The sequence below is a fragment of the Salmo trutta genome, chromosome 19, assembly GCF_901001165.1.
Source record: "Salmo trutta chromosome 19, fSalTru1.1, whole genome shotgun sequence".
Lineage (NCBI taxonomy): Eukaryota > Metazoa > Chordata > Actinopteri > Salmoniformes > Salmonidae > Salmo > Salmo trutta.
The window spans coordinates 33,501,468-33,525,259 of NC_042975.1; the positions used below are offsets into that span (position 1 = coordinate 33,501,468).

At 42.0% G+C, this 23,792-nt stretch overlaps 1 protein-coding gene across 2 annotated transcripts in view; it reads left to right on the forward strand.

Moving 5' to 3' along the window:
* dscama (Down syndrome cell adhesion molecule a) overlaps positions 1–23,792 on the forward strand; it is a 162,667-nt gene that overhangs the window by 76,097 nt on the left and 62,778 nt on the right. For both annotated transcript variants that reach the window (XM_029700548.1, XM_029700549.1), the window contains exons 4-5: positions 23,124–23,270; positions 23,511–23,789. In XM_029700548.1, the coding sequence (XP_029556408.1) occupies positions 23,124–23,270; positions 23,511–23,789 (426 nt within the window). The remainder of the gene's footprint in view (positions 1–23,123; positions 23,271–23,510; positions 23,790–23,792) is intronic.

Consider the following 23,792-nt stretch of genomic DNA (forward strand, 5'->3'; position numbering starts at 1 on the left):
CCCCAAGAGGTAAAATATATCGTGAAAACAATAGTGGTCCTAAAACAGACATCATACACACTCTCATTATATCATATCCAATATCATACACATCAACCTACTCAGATTTGTTACACACATAATTTGTCTAAATTTTCTAACATTTGTGGCATTGGCTCACAGGCAAACAGGCAAGGGAATACAAAAAATATTGCTAGAACCTATTTCTTGAATTCTAAATATCAGACATTTGAAAGCTCTAGTTTTGACCTTCATAATACCTCTGATGGCAGTAACTTTACAAGCACTAATTATGGTCAATTTAGCCTGAGAATAGTATCTAGTTATGGTAAGGGGTGAAATAGTACAGCTAGTTATAATTGTAACGGTTTGGCAGATTATAAAAAAAGATCAGTCTTTACATGGCTAAAAGAAAAGGAATATAACATATACTGTTTACAGGAAACTCACTCTACATCCTTAGATGAAGTTGTGTGGAAAAATGAATGGGGTGGTGAAATAATTTTCTGTCATGGACAAAGTAACTCAAAGGGTGTGATGATATTAATTAACAAAAATTTCGATCTGAATGTGCAAATAATCAGGAATGATTCACAAGGAAGGTGGTACCTTTTGAATATGAAATTGGACAAAAAATAGATTTGGCTCATTATTCTATATGGGCTAAATCAGGATGATCCACACTTCTTCGAAAACATTTATACCAATTTATTGAACTTACATGCAACAAATGATCTAATCATTATGGTAGGAGACTATAACACAGTGTTAAGTACCTCAATGGCCCATAAAGGTAATCACTCTACAACCTATCATCACCGTGCCCTTAAGGAAATCACAAATATTATGGACACATTAGAAATAGTGGATATTTGGAGACTAAAAAACCCCGACCTAGTGAGATATACATGTAGGAGACTTAATCAAGCTAGTCGTCTTGACTACTTTCTTGTCTCTTTCTCTCTTGCATCAAAGGTTAAAACGTTTTTTAATAGGAGACAGAATGCGATCGGATCATCATCTAATTGGCATTCACATAACTCTTATAGATTTTCCACGAGGACGGGGATATTGGAAATTTAATCAAAGTTTACTGGAGGACAACTTATTTTTAACTAAGACAAAATAATTTTTAACTGAATTGTTCCAGTATAATATAGGTTCAGATAATCCCCTTATTGTTTGGGATACCTTTAAATGTACCTTCAGGGGTCATTCAATTCAATATTCCTCAATAATAAAAAAGCAGTTTCTGGCTAAAGAAACAAGACTAACAAGGGAAATCCATGAACTAATAGTATAGGTAGATAGCAATAAAAACGATACTACAGAGATACAAAATAAGTTTGAGGAAAAACAAAAAGAACTTGAGGAACTTATTCAAGAACGATCTAATGTAATCTATTACAAAAATAAAGCAAACTGGATGGACTATGTGTCACGTCCTGGCCAGTATATAAGGTTAATTGTTTTGTAGTTTGGTCAGGGCGTGACAGAGGGTATTTGTTTTATGTGGTTCAGGGTGGTGTGTTTGATTAAGGGTGTTTGATTTAGTATTTCCGGGGTTTTGGTTTATAGTCTGTTTATGTATTTCTATGTCTTGTCTGGTGAGTGTGTTTCTATGTTGGTTAATTGGGATTGGGACTCTCAGTTGAAGGCAGGTGTTGTCTATCTGCCTTTGATTGAGAGTCTCATATATAAGGGTGTGTTTGTGTTTGTGATGAGGTGGGTGATTGTTCTGTGTTCAGCCCTAGGCTTTGCCAGACTGTTTTGTTGTTCGTTCGTTTGTTTTCGTGGTTTGTTTGTTTTGGAGTGTTCATTTTTTTGTAGTTAATAAAAGTCGAAATGAGCATACACGTACGTACCTGCTGTGTTTTGGTCCTCTTTCACCAACGACAACCGTGACACTATGGAGAAAAATGCACAAAATTATTCCTGAATCTCCAATACAGGAACGCTAACAATAATAATTTGCAGGAACTCGTTACTGAAGACGGAGTCATCTATGATTCTCCGAATGATATTTTAAAAGAGGAAGCGAATTATTTTAGGCAGATGTTCTCTTTTCTGTCTCATCCTCTCCCACTGAATGAAGATTACGGTAAGGAATTCTTTCCAAATAATATAAAAAATGGAAAATTAACAAATGTACAGAAAGATCAGTGCGAAGGCCAAATTACAGAGGAAGAACTTTTTGAGGCTATTAAAAATCCTTTCAGTCTAGAAAAACCCCAGTGCTTGATGGCATACCGGTAGAGGTATATCAAGTATTTTTTTATATACTAAAAGCTCCATTGTTAGATTGTTTTAACTACTCCTATAGAAATGGTAGTCTGTCAGGTACTCAGCAGGAAGGTCTGATTTCTCTATTATTAAAACAAGACCCAGATGGCAAATATAAAGACCCGGTCTATCTAAAAAACTGGAGGCCCCTTACACTTCAATGTTGTCATGCAAAAATACTAGCAAAATGCATAGCACTCAGAATTAAAAGGGTTTTACCAGGTATTGTTCATCCTGATCAGACAGGTTTTTTTACATGGACGATACATTGGAGATAATATACGACAACTACTACAAATAATAGAACATCATGAAACATATAAGAAGCCAGGAATGGTAGTTATAGCGGATTTTGAAAAGGCATTTGATAAAGTAAGACTGGATTTTATTTATAAATGCCTGGATTTTTTCAATTTTGGTAATTCTCTTAGAAAATGGGTAAAAATAATGTATAGCAACCCCAGGTGTAAAATAGTAAATAACGGCTACTTCTCAGAGTTTTGAATTGTCAAAAGGAGTTAAACAAGGGTGTCCGCTGTCACCATATCTATTCGTTATGGCCATCGAAATGCTAGCTATTAAAATCAGATCCAATAACAACATTAGAGGATTAGAAATCCAAGGCTTAAAAACAAAGGTGTTCATGTATGCCGATGACTCAAGTTTTATGTTAAGTCCGCAAGCTAGATCCCTGCAATGTCTCATTAAAGATCTAGATAACTTTTCTGTACTCTCTGGACTAAAACCTAATTATGATAAATGTACAATATTACGTATTGGATCCTTAAAAAATACAACTTTTACATTACCTTGCAGCTTACCTATAAAATGTGCTGATGGTGAAGTAGACATACTCGGTATTCATATCACAAAAGATATAAATAAGTTCTCCACAATGAATTTCAATAGAAAACTAGTAAAAATAGACAAGATCCTGCAACCATGGAGAGGTAAATACCTGTCTATTTATGGAAAAGTGCCCTGATTAACTCCTTAGTCATATCTCAGTTTACTCACTTACCTATGGCGCTGCCTACTCCTGATGATTTGTTTTTGAAATCATATGAGCAAAAAATATTTCGCTTTATCTGGGACGCTAAACCAGACAAAATAAAACGAGCCTATCTATATAATGAATATGAATTGGGTGGGTTGAGATTATTAAATATAAAAGCACTAAAACTCTCTCTAAAAGCTTCACTCATTCAAAAGTTTTATTTGAACCCTAAATGGTTCTCAAGTAGATTAATAAGAAAAGCTCATCCATTGTTTAAAAATTGCCTTTTTGCCTTTGTGCAGATTCGATGAATTGAAAATTGATACTTTTTTCAGAGTATTTGTCTTTTTCAAACAAGCATTGCAGAGCTGGCTACAATTTCAATTTCATCCCCCTGAAAGGAGAGAACAAATATTACAACAAATATTATGGCTGAACTCAAATGTACTGGTTGATAAAATACCTGTATTTATGGGAAAGATGTTTGAAAAGGGTATTCTGTTCTTAAATGATATTGTAAATTGTAATGGTAGAGTTATGTCCTTCATGGAGTTATCAGAATTGTACGGGAAGGTCTGCTCAATCCAAGAGTACAACCAATTGATTACAGCATAGCCCCAAAAATGGAGGAGGCGGGTGGCAGCGGGAGGAGGTAAGGAACTGGTCTGTCTGCCCAATATAAAGGATCAAAACTGGCAGAGGAATAATAATAGCATAAATAGGAAAGTATACCAGTTTCATTTGAGGACCAGGAAGTTTACAACTGTGCCGTACAGATTGCAAAATAGATGGGAAGAGATTTTTGATGTACCGATTCCATGGTACAGGGTGTATGACTTGATATATAAAACAACGCAAGATTCAAGACTTCGTGCTTTTCAGCTAAAATTATTATATAGAATTCTTGCCACCAACAAAATGTTGAATATTTTGGGCATAAAATCATCGAAGCTCTGCAGATTTTGTTGTGAGGATACAGAATCAATAGACCATTTATTTTGGTATTGCCATCAAGGTAGCCTGTTTCTGGTCTCAGGTTCAGGAATGGCTGAAAATGCATAGCATTGATCTAAAATTGACCCTAGAAATAGTACTGTTAGGAGATCTGGAGAGACCGGGTCAGTCAATTACTAATATACTAATACTCTTAGTAAAAGTATTTATCTTCAACTCGCAATCTGTAGATTCTATTAGATTAAATAGATTGAAATTGTATATTAAACATCATAGCATAGTTGAAAGATATGTGTTGCGTAGAAACACGAAGTGGGTGGCCAGCAGAGATAGATGGGATGGGCTGAGGGAAGCTGAGGGTTGGTATGTGGAATTGGAGACAAGTGGGAGTGGAGTTGCTGTGTGAGAGAGAGAATGATGGTCAAAGATAAAGGAGAAAAACATAATAAAAATACATTTGAATGACACTAAGTGGCAGTGTTTTTACAACTAATGCCGGTTTATCTGAGGCTGATGCCGTGCAGGTGTTTGTACACATGCATATACACACACTCTCATTCAAATAAACACATACAAGAACACACACATACATGTAATAGTGCCAGACATGCACACAAACATATAAAGTAGGCATTGCTGTAAAGATTTCAGTTGTTCTTGATGTCCTTTGTTTTAAATGTATTATTATTATTATTATTTTTGCATTGTTGTTTGCTGTTTTCTTCTGTCTTTTCCTTTTTTCTCGTTAGTTCATTCTCTTGGTTGTTGGTGCATTGGGGGTGGGGAATGGAATTAATTGTATTTTTTTTCCCGTGGGGGGGGGGGGACTGTGTGAGGGGTCTCGATTGGTTGAGGGACAGCGATTGGGGAACTGTGGGGAGATTTTGAAGGGTTCGGGTTTCACAACATTGTGATCATGAAAAAGGAAACTATAACATATATTTTATATCACTATTATGCACACTCACCCTCACATAAGGATGGCTCTGTTGTGGAAAGACTGATACATGTTTGATAGTGTCTTGATGCTGTATTGTTTGTCCTTCATCTTCTAATACTTTAATGTTACCACTTCCTTGTGTTTTTTGTAATAAAAAAAATAAAAAACACTGTCGTGTCTTTGGCATCATTAAAGTGAAGACTGTTGTTTATCAAATCAATTCTCTGTAATTATTATCACGTGATTAAACTAATCACATAAATGTAATTAACTAGGAAGTCGGGGCACCAAGGAAAATCTTCAGATTACAAAGTAATAATTTTCCTATTATAACTCTTCTATAATTAGTCTTCTAATAAATGAATTATTCTTTAACTCACGTTAGTCTCATTCCGAACGTCGTAAATTGTTGGTTATCTGCACGAACCCAGCCTTTACTATGAATCATACATACATCAATTGTCTTAATCATTTATTTACTAACTAACTAAATAATCACAGAAATGCATAAACAAATAAACAGTAGATATGGTTACAAGGAAATGATAGGGGAGGTTCCCTAGTGGATATGACGGCTTGGTGGACAAAGGGAAGTGGGTGTGGACTGAGAAGGGTTGGAATTACAAGAGTCACTATACAGTTGATAATTATATTAGTTGAAATGCTAATCCTTTGCACATGAACGCTCACTCATTCGGGAATAATTACAATTAATATATATTTTTACGCTCAGTGTGTCGTCGTGATCTCTGTTGGAATCGTCCGTCTTTCTGTTGGAAAGTTCATCCAAGCGTCTCACTGCTTCCCTGAAGTCTTTCGTGGTTAGCATGGATACTTCAGAGTACCATTCAGATATGTTCTTATAGAATAGATGTTTTGGCGGTTGTCAGTCTTCGCATTCCAGGTTGACATAATTTCTAGCTGCAGACTAGTAATTAGTATCGAAGATTTGCTCTTATTCTGTCGGGATCGATAGTCTCAGAGTTGAACCATTTCCACCCGTGTAGCCAATGCTCGACGTGGTATGGTCAGTAATTTAACAACCATTACAACCTTAGCTTTTACTGAGGTTTTTGTGGTCTTTACTCCAACCTTTGCCCCCTCGGTGATTGAGGTACGCATGGTCTCAAGAGGATTTCTTCAGGTGGGGGTTTCTTCGGAACAGTAGAAAAGGGCTGTCCCATGATGCCAGCTCAATGTCTGTGCTCATGGGGGCGGGCCAATGACTTAGTTAAACTTTAAAGGGAATACAATTCTCTCACATTAACATCATTACATAATTTCACAAATAGTTTCATCTTTACTCATTCATTTTATACAATAATTAGATGCAAACCTCATAACGGAGGCTTCTGTATAAACAGAGTTATGGTAATGTGGCTGTATTGTCTTTCATGAGGTCACAAACATGAAAGAAAACGGACCCGGTCATAGCTGGCTTCTCCACCGACCGTTTACACATTCTCCAAAACATGGATATTGTTCAGTTCTCAAGTTCTGTGATGTAGAAGAAGTTCCTTTGTTCTCTCTATGTGTCTCTTTGTGCATGGCCAGGAGGAGAGAGTCTCCTCCAGGAATTTACGACCTGAGATAACAGAACCTGGGTGTAGGAGGGAGGGAGGGGGAAGCCACTCGCTATACCCAAAGAGGGCCACGTCATGACAACACTCACTCCATGTACTTGCTTCCCGACTCTCAGCGCACTCGTTACAAACACATGTAAAGTGTTTCATGAGCTGAAATAAAAGAGCCCAGAAATGTTCCATTTGCACAAAAAGCGTATGTCTCTCAAATCTTATGCACACGTTTTAGAACATCCCTGTTAGTGAGCATTTCTCCTTTGCCAAGATGATCCATCTACCTGGCATATCAAGGAGCTGATTAAACAGCATGATCATAACACAGGTGCAACTTAACAATAAAAGGCCACTCTAAAATGTGCAGTTTTGTCACACAACACAATGCCACAGATGTCTCAAGTTTTGAGGAATTTTAAAGAATTTGGCATTACGTCCAACCGCCCTCACAACCGTAGACCACGTAACCACGCTAGCTCAGGACCTCCACATCCGGATATTTCACCTGAGGGATCGTATGAGACCAGCCACCCGGACAGCTGATGAAACTGTAGATTTGCACAACCAAATAATTTCTGCACAAACTGTCAGAAAACGTCTCAGGGAAGCTCATCTGCGCCGTCCTCACCAGGGTCTTGACCTGACTGCAGTTTGGCGTCGTAACCAACTTCAGTGGGCAAGTGCTCACCTTTGATGGCCACTGGCACGTTGGAGGAGTGTGCTCTTCATGGATGAATCTAGCTTTCAACTGTACCGGGCAGATGGCAGACAGTGTGTATGGCGTAGTGTGGGCAAGTGGTTTGCTGATGTAAACGTTGTGTTTACGAGTAACCCATGGTGGCGGTGGGGTTATGGTTTGGGCAGTCATAATCTACAGACAATGAACACAGTTGCATTTTATCAATGGCAATTTGAATGCACAGAGATACCATGACGAGATCTTGAGGCCCATTGTCATGTCATTAATCCGCCATCACCTCAGGTTTCAGCATGATAATGCACGACTCCATGTCGCAAGATCCGTACACAATTCCTAGAAGCTGAAAATGTCCCAGTTCTTCCATGGTCTCAATGCAAAGGAGATGTGTCGCGCTGCATGAGGCAAATGGTGGTCACGCCAGATACTGACTAGTTCTCTGATCCATGCCCCTACCCTTTTTTTCCCAATGTGGCACCGTTATAGAATGCCACCTTTCCAACAAGTCAGTTTGTCAAATTTCTATCCTGCTACAGCTGCCCCAGTCAACTGTAAGTGCCGTTATTGTAAAATGGAAATGTCTAGGAGAAACAACGGCTCAGCTTTGAAGTTGTAGGCCACACAAGCTCACAGAACGGGACTGCGTAGCGCGTAAAAATGGTCTGTTCTCGGTTGCAACACTCACTCCCAAGTTCCAAACTGCCTCTGGAAGCAATGTCAGCACAAGAACTGTTAGTCAAATCAAATCAAATCAAACTTTATTGGTCACATACACATGGTTTGCAGATGTTAATACGAGTGTAGCGAAATGCTTGTGCTTCTAGTTCCGACCATGCAGTAATATCTAACAAGTAATCTAACAATTTCACAACTACCTTATACACACAAGTGTAAAGGAATGAATAAGAATATGTACATATAAATATATGGATGAGCGATGGCCGAACGGCATAGGCAAGATGCAGTAGATGGTATGGAGTAGAGTATATACATATGAGATGAGTAATGTAGGGTATGTAAATGTTATATAAAGTGTCATTGTTTAAATTGACTAGTGATACATTTATTACATCCAATGTTTTATTATTAAAGTGGCTAGAGATTTGAGTCAGTATGTTGGCAGCAGCCACTCAATGTTAGTGATGGCTGTTTAACAGTCTGATGGCCTTGAGATAGAAGCTGTTTTTCAGTCTCTCGGTCCCAGCTTTGATGCACCTGTACTAACCTCGCCTTCTGGATGATAGCGGGGTGAACAGGCAGTGGTCGGGTGGTTATTGTCCTTGATGATCTTTTTGGCCTTCCAGTGACGTCGGGTGGTGTAGGTGTCCTGGAGGGCAGGTAGTTTGCCCCCCGGTGATGCGTTGTGCAGACCACACTACCCTCTGGAGAGCCTTGCGGTTGTGGGCGGAGCAGTTGCCGTACCAGGCTGTGATACAGCCCGACAGGATGCTCTCGATTGTGCATCTGTAAAAGTTTGTGTGTTTTTGGTGACAAGCCAAATTTCTTCAGCCTCCTGAGGTTGAAGAGGCGCTGTTGCGCCTTCTTCACCACGCTGTCTGTGTGAGTGGACCATTTCAGTTTGTCCGTGATGTGTACACTGAGGAACTTAAAACTTTCCATCTTCTCCAATACTGTCCCGTCGATGTGGATAGGGCGGTGCTCCCTCTACTGTTTCCTGAAGTCCACGATCATCTCCTTTGTTTTGTTGACGTTGAGTGTGAGGTTATTTTCCTGACACCACACTCCGAGGGCCCTTACCTCCTCCCTGTAGTTGGGAGCTTCATGAAATGGGTTTCCATGGCCGAGCAGCTGCACCCAAGCCTAAGATCACCATGCGCAATATCAAGCGTCAGCTGGAGTGGTGTAAAGTTTGCTGCCATTGGACTCTGGAGCAGTGGAAACATGTTCTCTGGAGTGATGAATCACACTTCACCATCTTGCAGTCATACGGACGAATCTGGGTTTGACGGATTCCAGGAGAACACTATAGAGGTCGACCGATTAATCGGAATGGCCGATTTCAAGTTTTCATTAAAACATTTTTTTTTACACCTTTATTTAACAAGTCCAATGCTCTAACCACCTGTTTTACATTGCACTCCACGAGGAGCCTGCCTATTACGTGAATGCAGTAAGAAGCCAAGGTAAGTTGCTAGCTAGCATTAAACTTATAAAAAACAATCAATCAATCATAATCACTAGTTAACTACACATCGTTGATGATATTACTAGTTTAAAATTTGGTGGAGGAGGAATAATGGTAAGGGGCTGTTTTTCATGGTTCAGGCTAGGCCTCTTATTTCCAGTGAAGGGAAATCTTAACGCTACAGCATACAATGACATTCTAGATGATTCTGTGCTTCCAACTTTGTGGCAACAGTTTGGGGAAGGCGATTTCCTGTTTCAGCATGGTAATTCCCCCGTGCACAAAGCGAGGTCCATACAGAAATGGTTTGTCGAGATTGGTGTGCAAGAACTTGACTGGCCTGCACAGAGCCTTGACCTCAACTCCAATGAACACCTTTGGGATGAATTGGAACGCCGACAACAAGCCAGTCTTAATCGCCCAACATCAGTGCTCGACCTCACTAATGCTCTTGTGGCTGAATGGAAGCAAGTCCCCGCAGCAATGTTCCAACCTCTAGTGAAAGCCTTCCAGAAGATTGGAGGCAGCAAAGAGGGACCAACTCCATATTAAGCCCATGATTTTGGAATGAGATGTTCGACGAGCAGTTGTCCATATACTTTTGGCCACGTAGTGTGTATATATACACATTAAAATACAATAACCCGGTCATGGGAAGCACAAATAAAACATCACAAGGATTAAAAGATTCTCCACTGACATTTTTTCTCTCACTTAGCTGAGTTGGGTTTTCATAGGTGTGTTAAGAGGTTTAGCTAGGGGCGGCTTCACTGGTTATCAGAGGTTGCATTGACATCACATTTTACAATACAGAATTTGTAAAAAAAACAAAAAAAAAAACAGTTTGGACATGAAAGTGGGCAGGTGTTTGTGTGTGCGTGCATGTGGAATCCTCTCTTTCTCTTTCTCTCTCTCTCTCTCTCTCTCTCTCTCTCTCTCTCTCTCTCTCTCTCTCTCTCTCTCTCTCTCTCTCTCTCTCTCTCTCTCTCTGGAGAAAGGCCCACTTGTTTGTCATGTGCATAGAAAGCTCATTTGTTTCCAAATGTGGCATCATTTTGGGTGTTCAGATCATAGATAGTAATTGAATAGATAATGATAGCTTCCTTAATGCTTGCCAGTGTGGTGTGGTAGCCTTATGCACAAAGGTTTCACATCAGTGCAGCTGAGAGGGGAATACTATACATATTCATGAGGTATACAGCTGAGGCCCAACACTGGGGCCATTTAGCATTGGCCAGGGAGAAGCCAATGATAGCATTGTAAATGCACAGCCATCAGTGGCTTAATGACTTGAGTCTAACACTGGCCAATTAGGACGCACAGTCACTCACCATGGCCCAATGGCCCCTGTTCATTTCAGAAGAAAAGAGGCTGAAACGAGCCTGTATTCACATCCAAACACCAGACACGTGGCGCTTTTGTATGTGTTTGCATGCGTGTGAGTTGGCCATGAAAGAGCAAAAGAACCAAAGAACCTCAGCTCCAAAACATAGAAAACTTAGCTCCAGTACAAACTGCTTCAGTACAGTAGGAGTGTGTGTAGTAGACAGCGCTGAACTGCTGTAAGTTAGTCCTAATGAGCAGTATGAGCATTGAGACAGTTCTGCTCATCACAACATCATCATGCCCTTAAGCCACTACTGTGTCTGTGTACGTGTGAGTGACCCTATTTTCGAAATTCTTGTATCAAGGGAACATCGTCTCGGCCTGCTCTTGTCATGGGGTTGTACTGCAGATGATAATAGATTTGTTTTTTTAAATCATTTTTAATGCCTTGATCCTCGTTAGATATGTCAATATATGAACGTTAAATATGAATTTAAAACATGCCGTGCAATGACCAACAACAGACAGTAGTGAGTGATTGATACAGTCTCTTGCTCCAGGACATCGTTAGTTCAACTATTATTGTCTTGTCACTGGGACAATGTTAAACGTCCATCCACAGTTAATAGCAGTAGTGTGTGTTCAGTCAGGCAGAATATGACATCTTTATCTTCCACGCAGGCGTACATACGGAGTGAAGGAGGGAGTCATTATCCCCAGGCTACTGTGACTAGTTAATGAAGAGAGGGATGTTGCTCCTGATTATCACCATGTAGAGAAACTGTTACTCACTCAACTCTGCATACATAATGTACATCTACACTACATGGCCTGCCTGGGTTCAATGTTAGATAGTCTAACTTGCCTTCTACTGTTCCCAAAATGTAAGCTCAACCAGGTAAGAGAGAGGAACATTTCGCTAGAGAAAACGTGATGTATCTGTGTAAATCTGTATGTGTGTGTACTAACATATTGTCCATGCATGTGTATGTGTTTCTATTGTGTGCTTAGTACAGTATGCAGACAATTGTTTGGTGGGAAGGTTCTGGGAGAGGGATAGCGTTGCCCTGACAACCCCAGCAGCTGTCAACAGCTTCCTGTAATGGTGACAAATGGTGGTTATTACAGGAGGGGTAATGTGGTGGGATCCCCCTCTACTGTTCTGTGCAGTACATTACTGCGATATAGATACACAGCTACTTCTGAGGCCTGCTAATTACAGTACCAGTCAGGGCCTCTTCTACTCTTCTACTCTTACATACAGTGCATTCGGAAAGCATTATTCTAAAATGTTTTTTTCCCCCTCATCAATCTACACACAATACCCCATAATGACAAAGCAAAAACAGTTTCATTTTTAATTTAGCTAATTCAATAAAAATAAACAACTGAAATATAAAATGTACATAAGTATTCAGACCCTTTACTCAGTACTTTGTTGAAGCACCTTTGGCAGCAATTACAGCCTCGAGTCTTCTTGAGTATGACGCTACAAGCTTGTATTGTGCCAACATTCCAGGTAGCCTAGTGGTTAAGAGTGTTGGGCCAGTAACCGAAAGCCGACAAGGTGAAAAATCTGTCGATGTGCAAGGCACTTAACCCTAATTGATCCTGTAAGTCACTCTTGATAAGAGTGTCTGCCAAATGACTAAAATGTAAATGTATTTGGGTAATTTATCCCATTCGTCAATGCAGATCCTCTCAAGCTCTGTCAGGTTGGATGGGGAGTGTCGTGCACAGCTACGGTTGTTGTCTTGTTGGAAGGTGAACCTTCGCCTCAGTCTGAAGTCCTGAGTGCTCTGAAGCAGGTTTTCATCAAGGATCTCTCTGTACTTTGCTCCGTTCATCTTTCCATCAATCCTGACTAGTCTCCCAGTCCCTGCTGCTGAAAAACATCTCCACAGTATGATGCTTCCACCACCATGCTTCACCGTAGGGATGGTATTGGCCAGGTGATGAGCAGTGCCTGGTTTCATCCAGATGTGATGCTTGGCATTCAGGCCAAATAAATAAATCTTGGTTTCATCAGACCAGAGAATCTTGTTTCTCATGGTCTGAGAGTCCTTTATGTGCCTTTTGGCAAACTCCAAGCTGGCTGTCATGTGCCTTTTACTGTGGAGTGGCTTCCGTCTCGCCACTCTACCATAAAGGCCTGATTGGTGGAGTGCTGCAGAGATGGTTGTCCTTCTGGAAGGTTCTCCCATCTCCACAGAGGAACTCTGGAGCTGTGTCAAAGTGACCAATCTGGTTCTTGGTCACCTCCCTGACCAAGGCCTTTCTCCCCTGATTGCTCAGTTTGGCTGGGCGGCCAGCTCTAGGAAGAGTCTTGGTGGTTCCAAACTTCTTCCATTTAAGAACGATGTAGGCCGCTTTGTTCTTGGGGACCTCCAATGCTGCAGAAATGTTTTGCTACCCTTCCCCAGTCTCGGAGCTCTACAATTCCATGCACTGTCAACTGTGGGACCTTATATATACAGACGTGTGCCTTTCCAAATCATGTCCAATCAATTGAATTTACCACAGGTAGACGCCAATCAAGTTGTAGAAACATCTCAAGGATCATCAATGGGAACAGGATGCACCTGAGCTCAATTTCAAGTCTCATAGTAAAGGGTCTGAATACTTATGTAAATAAGCTATTTCTGTTTTCGCTTTGTCATTATGGGGTATTGTGTGTAGATTGATGAGGGAAAAATGTATGTAATCCATTTTAGAATAAGGCTGTAATGTAACAAAATGTGGAAAAGGTGAAGGGGTCTGAATACTTTCCGAATGCACCGTATACAGGACAGAACTTACTGTACACAGCAGTCCTGGGTTGAAAATAATTATAGTATGTGGAATCTTGTGAATACTTAAAAGAGTCTTTCAGAAGTGGAGAGAACATGATAATTATGCAGTTCATGTCTTTTCAACAGCAGGTTCAAGTCTCAGCGCAGCAGGGAACACGCAGGCATGCACGCGCACATACACACAGAGGGAGTGAAGACAGAGAGAGCGTGTAGAGGATATATTATAGATGCAGATAGCTGCAGGAGGGCCACCATACTGCTGTTAATGTTAGGTAGTGTGACTGACTGGCCAAGGTTACAGTGACAGTAATAACCCATGTCTCAGGGCGTGAACCAACCTCCACTCCCCAACACGGCACAGACAGCCTGGCAGAGACAGCCTGGCAGAGACAGCCTGGCAGAGACAGCCTGGCAGAGACAGCCTGGCAGAGACAGACAGCCTGGCAGAGACAGACAGCCTGGCAGAGACAGACAGCCTGGCAGAGACAGACAGCCTGGCAGAGACAGACAGCCTGGCAGAGACAGACAGCCTGGCAGAGACAGCCTGGCAGAGACAGCCTGGCAGAGAGGCAGAGAGAGCCTGGCAGAGACAGCCTGGCAGAGACAGCCTGGCAGAGACAGACAGCCTGGCAGAGACAGACAGCCTGGCAGAGACAGACAGCCTGGCAGAGACAGACAGCCTGGCAGAGACAGACAGCCTGGCAGAGACAGCCTGGCACAGACAGCCTGGCAGAGAGGCAGAGACAGCCTGGCAGAGACAGCCTGGCAGAGACAGCCAGCCTGGCAGAGACAGCCTGGCAGAGACAGCCAGCCTGGCAGAGACAGCCTGGCAGAGACAGCCTGGCACAGACAGCCTGGCAGAGAGGCAGAGACAGCCTGGCAGAGACAGACAGCCTGGCAGAGACAGACAGCCTGGCAGAGACAGCCTGGCAGAGACAGCCTGGCAGAGAGGCAGAGAGAGCCTGGCAGAGACAGCCTGGCAGAGACAGCCTGGCAGAGACAGACAGCCTGGCAGAGACAGACAGCCTGGCAGAGACAGACAGCCTGGCAGAGACAGACAGCCTGGCAGAGACAGACAGCCTGGCAGAGACAGACAGCCTGGCAGAGACAGCCTGGCACAGACAGCCTGGCAGAGAGGCAGAGACAGCCTGGCAGAGACAGCCTGGCAGAGACAGCCAGCCTGGCAGAGACAGCCTGGCAGAGACAGCCAGCCTGGCAGAGACAGCCTGGCAGAGACAGCCTGGCACAGACAGCCTGGCAGAGAGGCAGAGACAGCCTGGCAGAGACAGCCTGGCAGAGACAGCCTGGCAAAGAGCACCAGCTACAGTTAGCAGGCTGGCTCTAGAGGGACTGGGCTTCTGCCCTCCTTGGAGGAGAATCAGAATGATGATGAAGCAAATTTCTATTTTTGTTGTTGAAAGATAGCTGGGGTGTAGTTTTTATTTATGTGAGCGTGCTGATCAGCTGCCACGGTTCAGTTCAAAAGTGATATGAAAGTCTTTATGCTCCTAAAAGACAGCTTGCATTGTGACATTATACCATTAACTCAGCAAAGGGATGAGAAAAATGTTTGTGAAAGAAGCATTTAAATGCCTAACTATGTTTCTCCTCCCATTTAGACAGAGACAGAGACAGAGAGCGAGTCTGTGAGGTCAGATTTTTCAGGCGCCTGATGGGATCTGTCAAACAGACATGGCTGATATTTTTTTGATAATTGCTCTGCCTGGCCATGATCTATATTAGCTTATGAAAGTTGTCTTCTCTTTTTTCCTCTCTTTCTTGCACAGGGAGTACATTGGTGCATGCTAATTTGTTAGTAATTTTAGATGACAGAGTGATTGTATCCCAGACTCATAATATCCATCCTCTCTCTCTCTCTCTCTCTCTCTCTCTCTCTCTCTCTCTCTCTCTCTCTCTCTCTCTCTCTCTCTCTCTCTCTCTCTCTCTCTCTCTCTCTCTCTCTCTCTCTCTCTCTCTCTCTCTCTCTCTCTCTCTCTCTCTCTCTCTCTCTCTCTCTCTCTCTCTCCTCTCTCTCTCTCTCTCTCTCTCTCTCTCTCTCTCTCTCTCTCTCTCTCTCTCTCTCTCTCTCTCTCTCTCTCTCTCTCTCTGTGTGTGTATTAGTGTACAATCAGCAGAAGCCTCAGAGCTAAGCTGCGGGTCTTATGCAGTGGTGTTGTTGACTGACATGGAGAAAGTCACCTTTTAGGCAGATGGCATTTGTCACCCAGCAAGTAACGGTCAGCCTGGAGGAAGAGCTCAACAATGTCATCACATGATTTGCTATTGTTATTCATTTTTTTCTGTAATATTGTTGAATTACTATCCATGGATGTGATTTCGTGAAGTTTCAGCAAAATCCTCCAATGTAGAGAATACAGAGTCTATGTGAAAGCTCTGCAGCTTGTATGAGGAACAATTGAATATATTGTGGAAACTCACAGAAGGGGGACTTGTGTCCCTGACTATGGCCATGCCAAGCACCTGGCTAGAGGAAGGAGAGGGGAAAGGGATGTAAGGGGCTTGGTGCCACCTGGGGTTGGTGATGCCATTGCCATACTCTCAGACACACACAGATACTTTCACTGACACACACACACACACACACACACACTCCCACAGCTTTGCGTTAACACAGAGGGCTCTCTCTCTTTCTCAGACCTTATTTGTGTTAGTATGCAGCAGGCGGACTGGGGGAGCAGGGAAGGGCATAGTAGAGCGCTGTGGATTGTTATCATCTGTGTAGCCCTGTGCTGCAGAGACACGTTCACACACACACACACACACACACACACACACACACACACACACTAACAGGGCAATTTTTTTCTCAGACACAGAGCTCCTTGACAGTGAACATGGTGGTAGAGAGGGGGAATGGGGAGAGAGAGAAGGTGAGAGAGTGGAAATAGAGAGAGAGAGAGAGAGAGAGAGCGTGATGAGGTGAGGGAGGGTCTTCTCCATTAAGGCGTGGTCCCAGCTAGGATTCATCTCTGAGCAGAGCAGAGCAGAGGCAGTGCAGTGCCCCAGTGCACTGTGGGATACTTATTGGAGGTCAGAGATGCCAAGGCCTGACCTGACTGTGTTATTCATGAGGGAGGGAGGGTGTGAGAAAGGGAGGGACACAGACAGAGAGGACTGGGGTGTGAGGTCAGATGTATGGACAAATGTTTAATCTCAATGGTTACTGTAGTAGGGGACAGTATAACATTCAAAATGCTAAATTATCACCAAAGAATTGTTTAAAAAATGTATTGATTAATTGGGCTTGAGAAAATAAATATGATCATGGATGGTTGTAGAGAGAAACCCCTAAACATGCACCAGGAATCTGATTTCAGCCCTGCACTGAGAGGAGGAGAGGGATTCAGTATACAACAATCTAGAGGCTCTGTGTGTGTGTAATTGTGTGTGTGTGTGTGTGTGTGTGTCACAGACCCCCAGTGCTGGTGCTGTTTTAACAGGCTTTTGAAGCACGTGCACACACCCCTCGCATGAATCAGAAATCTGATTACAGCCCTGCACTGAGAGGAGGAGAGGGATTCAACAATGTAGCTGCTCTCTGTGTGTGTTTGTGTGTGAGTGAGCAAGACAGTGTGTGTGTGTGTTTGTTTGTCACTAACCCAGCACTCGTGCTGTTTTAACATGCTTTTGAAGCGTGCATACACACACACACACACACACACACACACACAGACACACACACACACACACACACACACACACACACCTACACACACCTTGTTTCACACTCACATTACCCATGGATGAAGGGCAGTCTGTTTTAATGAAAGCGCCTCTCATTCATAAACCCATAGAACAAAATCTTGTCACCTTTCGACATCTAGCAGCTTGTCAGGCAAGGTTCAGGAGAAAGTGAGAAGGAGGAGGAGGAGGAGGAGAAAGAAAGACAGGAGAGACTGACTGCTTCCCCCTCTGATAACACAGATGTATGCACACTCTCCTTTCCCCCTTATTTTACCAGTGGTTGCTTGTCACACACAACTGCAGCTAGACCACAAGCTGAAAAGCCCTTCAGGATATCAAATCTATGCTCTAACTAGGTCAACGCTCGCTCCTCACAATACACTACTGCTGCTGCATCCTCCTCGACTCCCTCTCGCTCTCCTTCTCTAGCTATCTTTCTCTCTTTCTTTCTCTCTATTTCAGTTTTTCTCTGTGTATGTTTTTTCTCCTTCTTTATGTCAACTCTCTTCTTTCTATTAAATGTAAAACCCCACAAGGTTGAATCAATATTCTTTAATTAAACATCAATTACATGAACAGAGGTTCATTTTACTGCTTTCTTTGAATTATTGTAGCATTCTATACACAGGCCCATTCCACCGGGCACGAACTGATAGAATAAACGTTATTTCAACATAATGTGTCAACGTATTGTGACGTGGAATCTACGTCTAAAAACATTAGATTTGAAAAAAGTAAAAAACTGTTGTTTTGAGAGTGAAATTTCAACCATCATCATCATGGTAACCATTTCAACAAATTTCAACATAGACCAACCGTGAATTTGTACCTGGTATTTTGTTACGTTTTCAACCAAACACAATTCAATATTACTTTTGTAATGCAGTAAAGAGTCTAAAGTTAAGGCTAATGTAACATGCATAAGTTATTTCAGGTCTGTGGAGATCTTCACAATTGCTGTAATAGTCTGTGCAGAATCTCGAACAGCATTGATCACTTGAACCATTTATTTTTTATTTATTTTATTTCACCTTTATTTAACCAGGTAGGCAAGTTGAGAACAAGTTCTCAATTATAATTGCGACCTGGCCAAGATAAAGCAAAGCAGTTTGACACATACAACAACACAGAGTTACACATGGAGTAAAACAAACATACAGTCAATAATATAGTAGAAAAATACGTCTATATACAAAGTGAGCAAATGAGGTATAACCATGTACAGTTGAAGTCGCAAGTTTACATACACCTTAGCCAAATACATTTAAACTCAGTTTTTGTCAATTCCTGACATGTAATCCTAGTAAAAATTCTCTGTCTTAGGTCAGTTAGGATCACCACTTTATTTTAAGAATGTGAAATTTCAGAATAATACTTGAGAGAATGATTTATTTCAGCTTTTATTTCTTTCATCACATTCCCATTGGTCAGAAGTTTACATACACTCAATTAGTATTGAGTGTATGTAAGGTCTCCTTGCTCGCACACGCTTTTTCAGTTCTGCCCACAGATTTTCTATAGGATTGAGGTCAGGGCTTTGTGATTGCCACTCCAATACCTTGATTTTGTTGTCCTTAAGCCATTTTGCCACAACTTTGGAAGTATGCTTGGGATCATTGTCCATTTGGAAGACCCATTTATGACCAAGCTTTAACTTCCTGTCGACCGGTGCAGATGGAACTATCCAAACAGATTTAAATCTCCCTGAAATGTTTATATTTGGTTGCTTTGACAACCAAACACAATTCAATATCACTTTTCAAATATAATAAAAAGCATATTAACTTGTCGACAAGTTAACAAATGATATGATAGATTCATGTCTCCAACTCAACCAACATTTTAAGTTACAGAATGTGATTAAGCCAGTGGCTCAGATGTAACTATCCAAGCAGTAGATACAGCTCCTTTAAATGTTGATATTTGGTTGAGTTGTCTTACTTATTGTATTACTTGTTGTATTACTTATATAATAGTACTTGTAATACAGTAAATAGCCTAAAGTAAAGGCTATCTTACAACATTCAACCTTAAAATGAGTAACTTTTAATGTAATCTCAATGGCAAACCACGTGATTTGGTTCTGCTATTAGATGAAGCACAGTGATAACACATTCATTTGGTGTATAAATAAAAATACATTCACATTGTATTCCTGAACTTTGCTGTGCTTTTAAATAGTTGAAAGCGCAGTTATAGACATTTGGGTGACAACTAAAACAATAATCAGAAATTGTTTTTCCATTGGAATTTTGTTGTGCTTTTAGATGGTTGAAAGAATTTTGGCTGATTTTTGAGTGGGTGAATATAGGTTGTAATAAGGAATGTGCATTTTTGCCCGTTCAAGACGATACATATTTATAGTAGATACATGGTTTCCAATACAATACAGCAACGAAACGTTTTAGTTTTAAACGATTCGGTGGGATTCGGTTTCAATAGAGGAACGAATCGATGCGATTCGGTTTGATGTTATGTGTGTGTGTGTGTGTAAACATTAAGAACACATGCTTTTTTCATGACATAGACTGACCAGGTGAAAGCTATGATCCCTTATTGGTGTCACCTGTTAAACCTACTTCAATCCATGTAAATTAAGGGACATGTTAAAGAAGGATTTTTAAGCCTTGAGGCATGGATTGTGCATGTGTGCCATTCAGAGGGTGAATGGGCAATACAAAACATTTAAGTGCCTTAGAATGGTGTCAGGTTTGAGTGGGTCAAGAACTGCAGTGCTGCTGGGTTTTTCACGCTCAACCATTTCCCTTGTGTATCAAGAATGGTCCACCACCCAATGGACATCCAGCCAACTTGACACCACCGTGGGAAGCATTGGAGTCAACATGGGCCAGCATCCCATGGAACGCTTTCAACACCTTGTAGAATCCATTCCCCGACAAATTGAGACTGTTCTGAGGGCAACTCAATATTAGGAAGATATTATTTTCTTTTTTCATTTGAAATCATAATTTTTACATTTCTTTTTACATTTTTAGTCATTTAGCAGATGCTCTTATCCAGAGCGACTTACAGTAGTGAATGCGTACATTTTATTTATTATTTATTTTATTAATTTTTTTGTACTGGCCCCCCGTGGGAATACGAACCCACAACCCTGGCGTTGCACACACCATGCTCTACCAACTGAGCCACAGGGAAGGCCCTGCAGATTAAAAGTGTTAGCTTCTCTTTTTCTCCCTCTTGGACCATGCAGTGCGGGTAGCAAAAGAGATTGCTGTCCTCATTATGAAATGATCAACTTTACCCTGTATATCTAAAAATGACCATAAATACTGACTGTTTCAAACCAAATTTGCTGATAGTGAACCTGAACAATCCATGTAGCCATGTAGCATGTAGCCTACTTATAGCCAGATGAGAGTTGTCTCCATGTCAGGCGTGTGCGTACTTGTGGTGAAGTCAGGTGCAGGAGAGCAGAGAATTGTGAACAGGCGCACACTTTATTTCATCAGGAGAAATATACAGACGGACGCAGCTGCGTCAAAAACCTCCAGCCAACAAGGCAAAGTGTAACGCGCGTAAAAATAGTCACAAAACATCAATGTTTAACAATTCATACAAGCTTTGTGAAAATAACACGGAAAATAACGAACGCCAGCCTGGCGCGTTACAAAACACGTAACTCACAAACAATCACACACAAAGACATGAGGGGTAACAGAGGAATAAATTCATGTAGTGTGATTGGGGAATGAAAACCAGGTGTGCAGGGAACAAGCCAAAATGAAAGGAAAAATGAAAAATGGAGCGGCGATGGCTAGAAAGCCGATGACGTCGACCACTGAACGCCGCCCGAACAAGGAGAGGAGCCGACGTCGGCGAAAGTTGTGACACTCCAGCAGTAGTTTAGGCTACTTTTATGCCGGTAAAAAACATTTAGTTGTTACTCAACTAATAAAGCCTAATACTATGCAAGCCATTTAATAAATATTTGAAGGTGACACAAACATGTGCCACATCAGGAATAGGTCTACCTCTCATTGGTCATCGTGCGAAGCTGCCCACAGTGTGCAGTTAGGCTGCTGATATTGCCCGGGGTTGTTCAGCATGCAAAATGACTTGTAGATTAACGACTGTCAACATCATCTGCAGTTTAGTTCGACACTGAAGGAGAGGATGCATTTGTCACAAAAGATTAAAGGTATTTTTGGAAGCTAGAAAGAAAGTAATATGAGCAAAATATTTTAATGAACCAGTGATTCGTAATGTTTGAATCGATTTTCTGATCGATGCATGCTACATTTGGATTGTTTTGGAGTTTGTTAGACTGCCACAACATGCACTCAAACATTTGAACTGGGAACCGATGCTTATCGGTGAATCAATTCCTAGTTGTAATCTCATTGGTCAACGTCTCAACAAAATATTACCCAATTATCCACATTGAAATGACCTGGCGTGCCCAGTGGAAAAACAATACAGTATGTCGCAATACAAATGTTTCCCTTTCTATATCAAAAAGAAAATTCGGGCAAAATATGTTGAAAATAGTGTAGATAGAAGCAGTGCTGCAATGGGTTTTGTGTTTTTGAGACAATATTCTATAAGAGGTGTCGGTCACTGAACTGATTCTCATAGCTTCAATACTGACTGGCATAGTCTAGATGGGAAGGAAATGGGAGGTACTGTACACATGCCATCCCCAACACCGTCCCAAACAGTATCCTCTATCATCTGTGACTGAGGAATATCCTCCCAGCCTGCTATGACAGCTCCGGCAGCCATCAGGCATTAGCCCTCCTACACGTTGACGACCTCCCCCCATTCCCAGCTTTCCCACCAATTAGCATGATATTAGCACAACCGACCTGAGCTGCGCCGTGCCACGGTGCCATATCAAAGCTCTGTGCAATCTCTATCCCTGGGTCACTCTGCTTTAGTCTGAGAAAGAGAAAGAGAGAGCGCTACATGATAAAGAGCTGTGTTAGACTGCCACAACACAACACTGTCATATTTCCTCTCAAATGCGTTCATCTAAATGGGCTGGAACTGGTGTTCAGTGTTTGTAGCCTCATGGCCAGGCAAATATTTACAAAGCCACTTTGTAAATGTACTACTGTTAGTAGGGCTTTGAGTGTTTTTATGATGTCTACACAGGGTGGTGTTGTCATAGACTTCAGCCACCCTAGTCAAAGACTGTTCTCTCTGCTACCGCATGGCAAGAGGAACCGGCGCGCCAAGTCTAGGTCCAAGAGGCTTCTAAACAGCATCTACCCCCAAGCCATAAGACTACTAAACACCTCATCAAATGGCTACCCAGACATTCTTGCATTGCACCCCACTTTTACGCTGCTGTTACTCTGTTATTATCTATGCCTAAGTCACATTAATAACTCTACCCACATGTATATATTACCTCAATTACCTCGACTAACCGGTGCCCCTGCACATTGACTCTGTACCGGTACCCCCAGTATATAGCCTCGCTATTGTTATTTTACTGCTGCTCTTTAATTATTTGTTACTTTATTTTTTTTATTTTTTTGGTATTTTCTTAAAACTGCATTGTTGGTTAAGAGCTTGTAAGTAAGCATTTCACTGTATTCGGCGCATGTGACAAATACAATTTGATTTGATTCCATTCTGGTGTGAATTTCAATTCAAAAGCAAAGCTACAGATGGTTGTACAGCATGTTGCTGTATGTACAGTATGACTAACGATGTGATGTATGTTTTGTCTTGCAGCGCCTAGGTTCCTCATCACCTCCACAGGAGCCCTGTACATCCTGGACGTGCAGAATGAGGATGGATTGTATAACTACAGGTGTATGACACGCCACCGCTACACAGGAGAGACCAGGCAGAGCAACAGTGCACGTCTCTTTTTGTCAGGTAAGCATAGGGACATTACAGTTTGGATGCCTTTCTGTTGTGCAAGTCTGGGTGCCACTGTTTGCATGGAATACACTCTGAATATTGCTAGGTTTGACTATTGTTTGCCTTCACTCCTTCAATCTGAACCTGCTCCAAGCTAGTTAACAGAGTATGGCTAACAATGCATACCTTTGACCATGCTACAGTATGCATTAAATATTGAATCCATCTCACCTTTGGCCATTGCTCCTCCCTCAGACCCCACTAACTCGGCGCCGGCCATCCTGGATGGCTTTGAGCGTCGTGAGGTGATGACATCACACCGGGTGGAGCTGCCATGCAAGGCATCTGGTCACCCGGCCCCCAAATATCGCTGGCTGAAGGACAACCGACCGCTGGAGCCGGACAGCCGCTTCAGGCAGAGTGTGACGGGCCTGCTGATCGAGAGGGCCCAGCCCAGTGACACGGGAAGCTACGTGTGTGAGGTGTGGAACAGCTATGGCAATGCAGAGGTGGTGGGGAGACTGCAGGTCAAAGGTC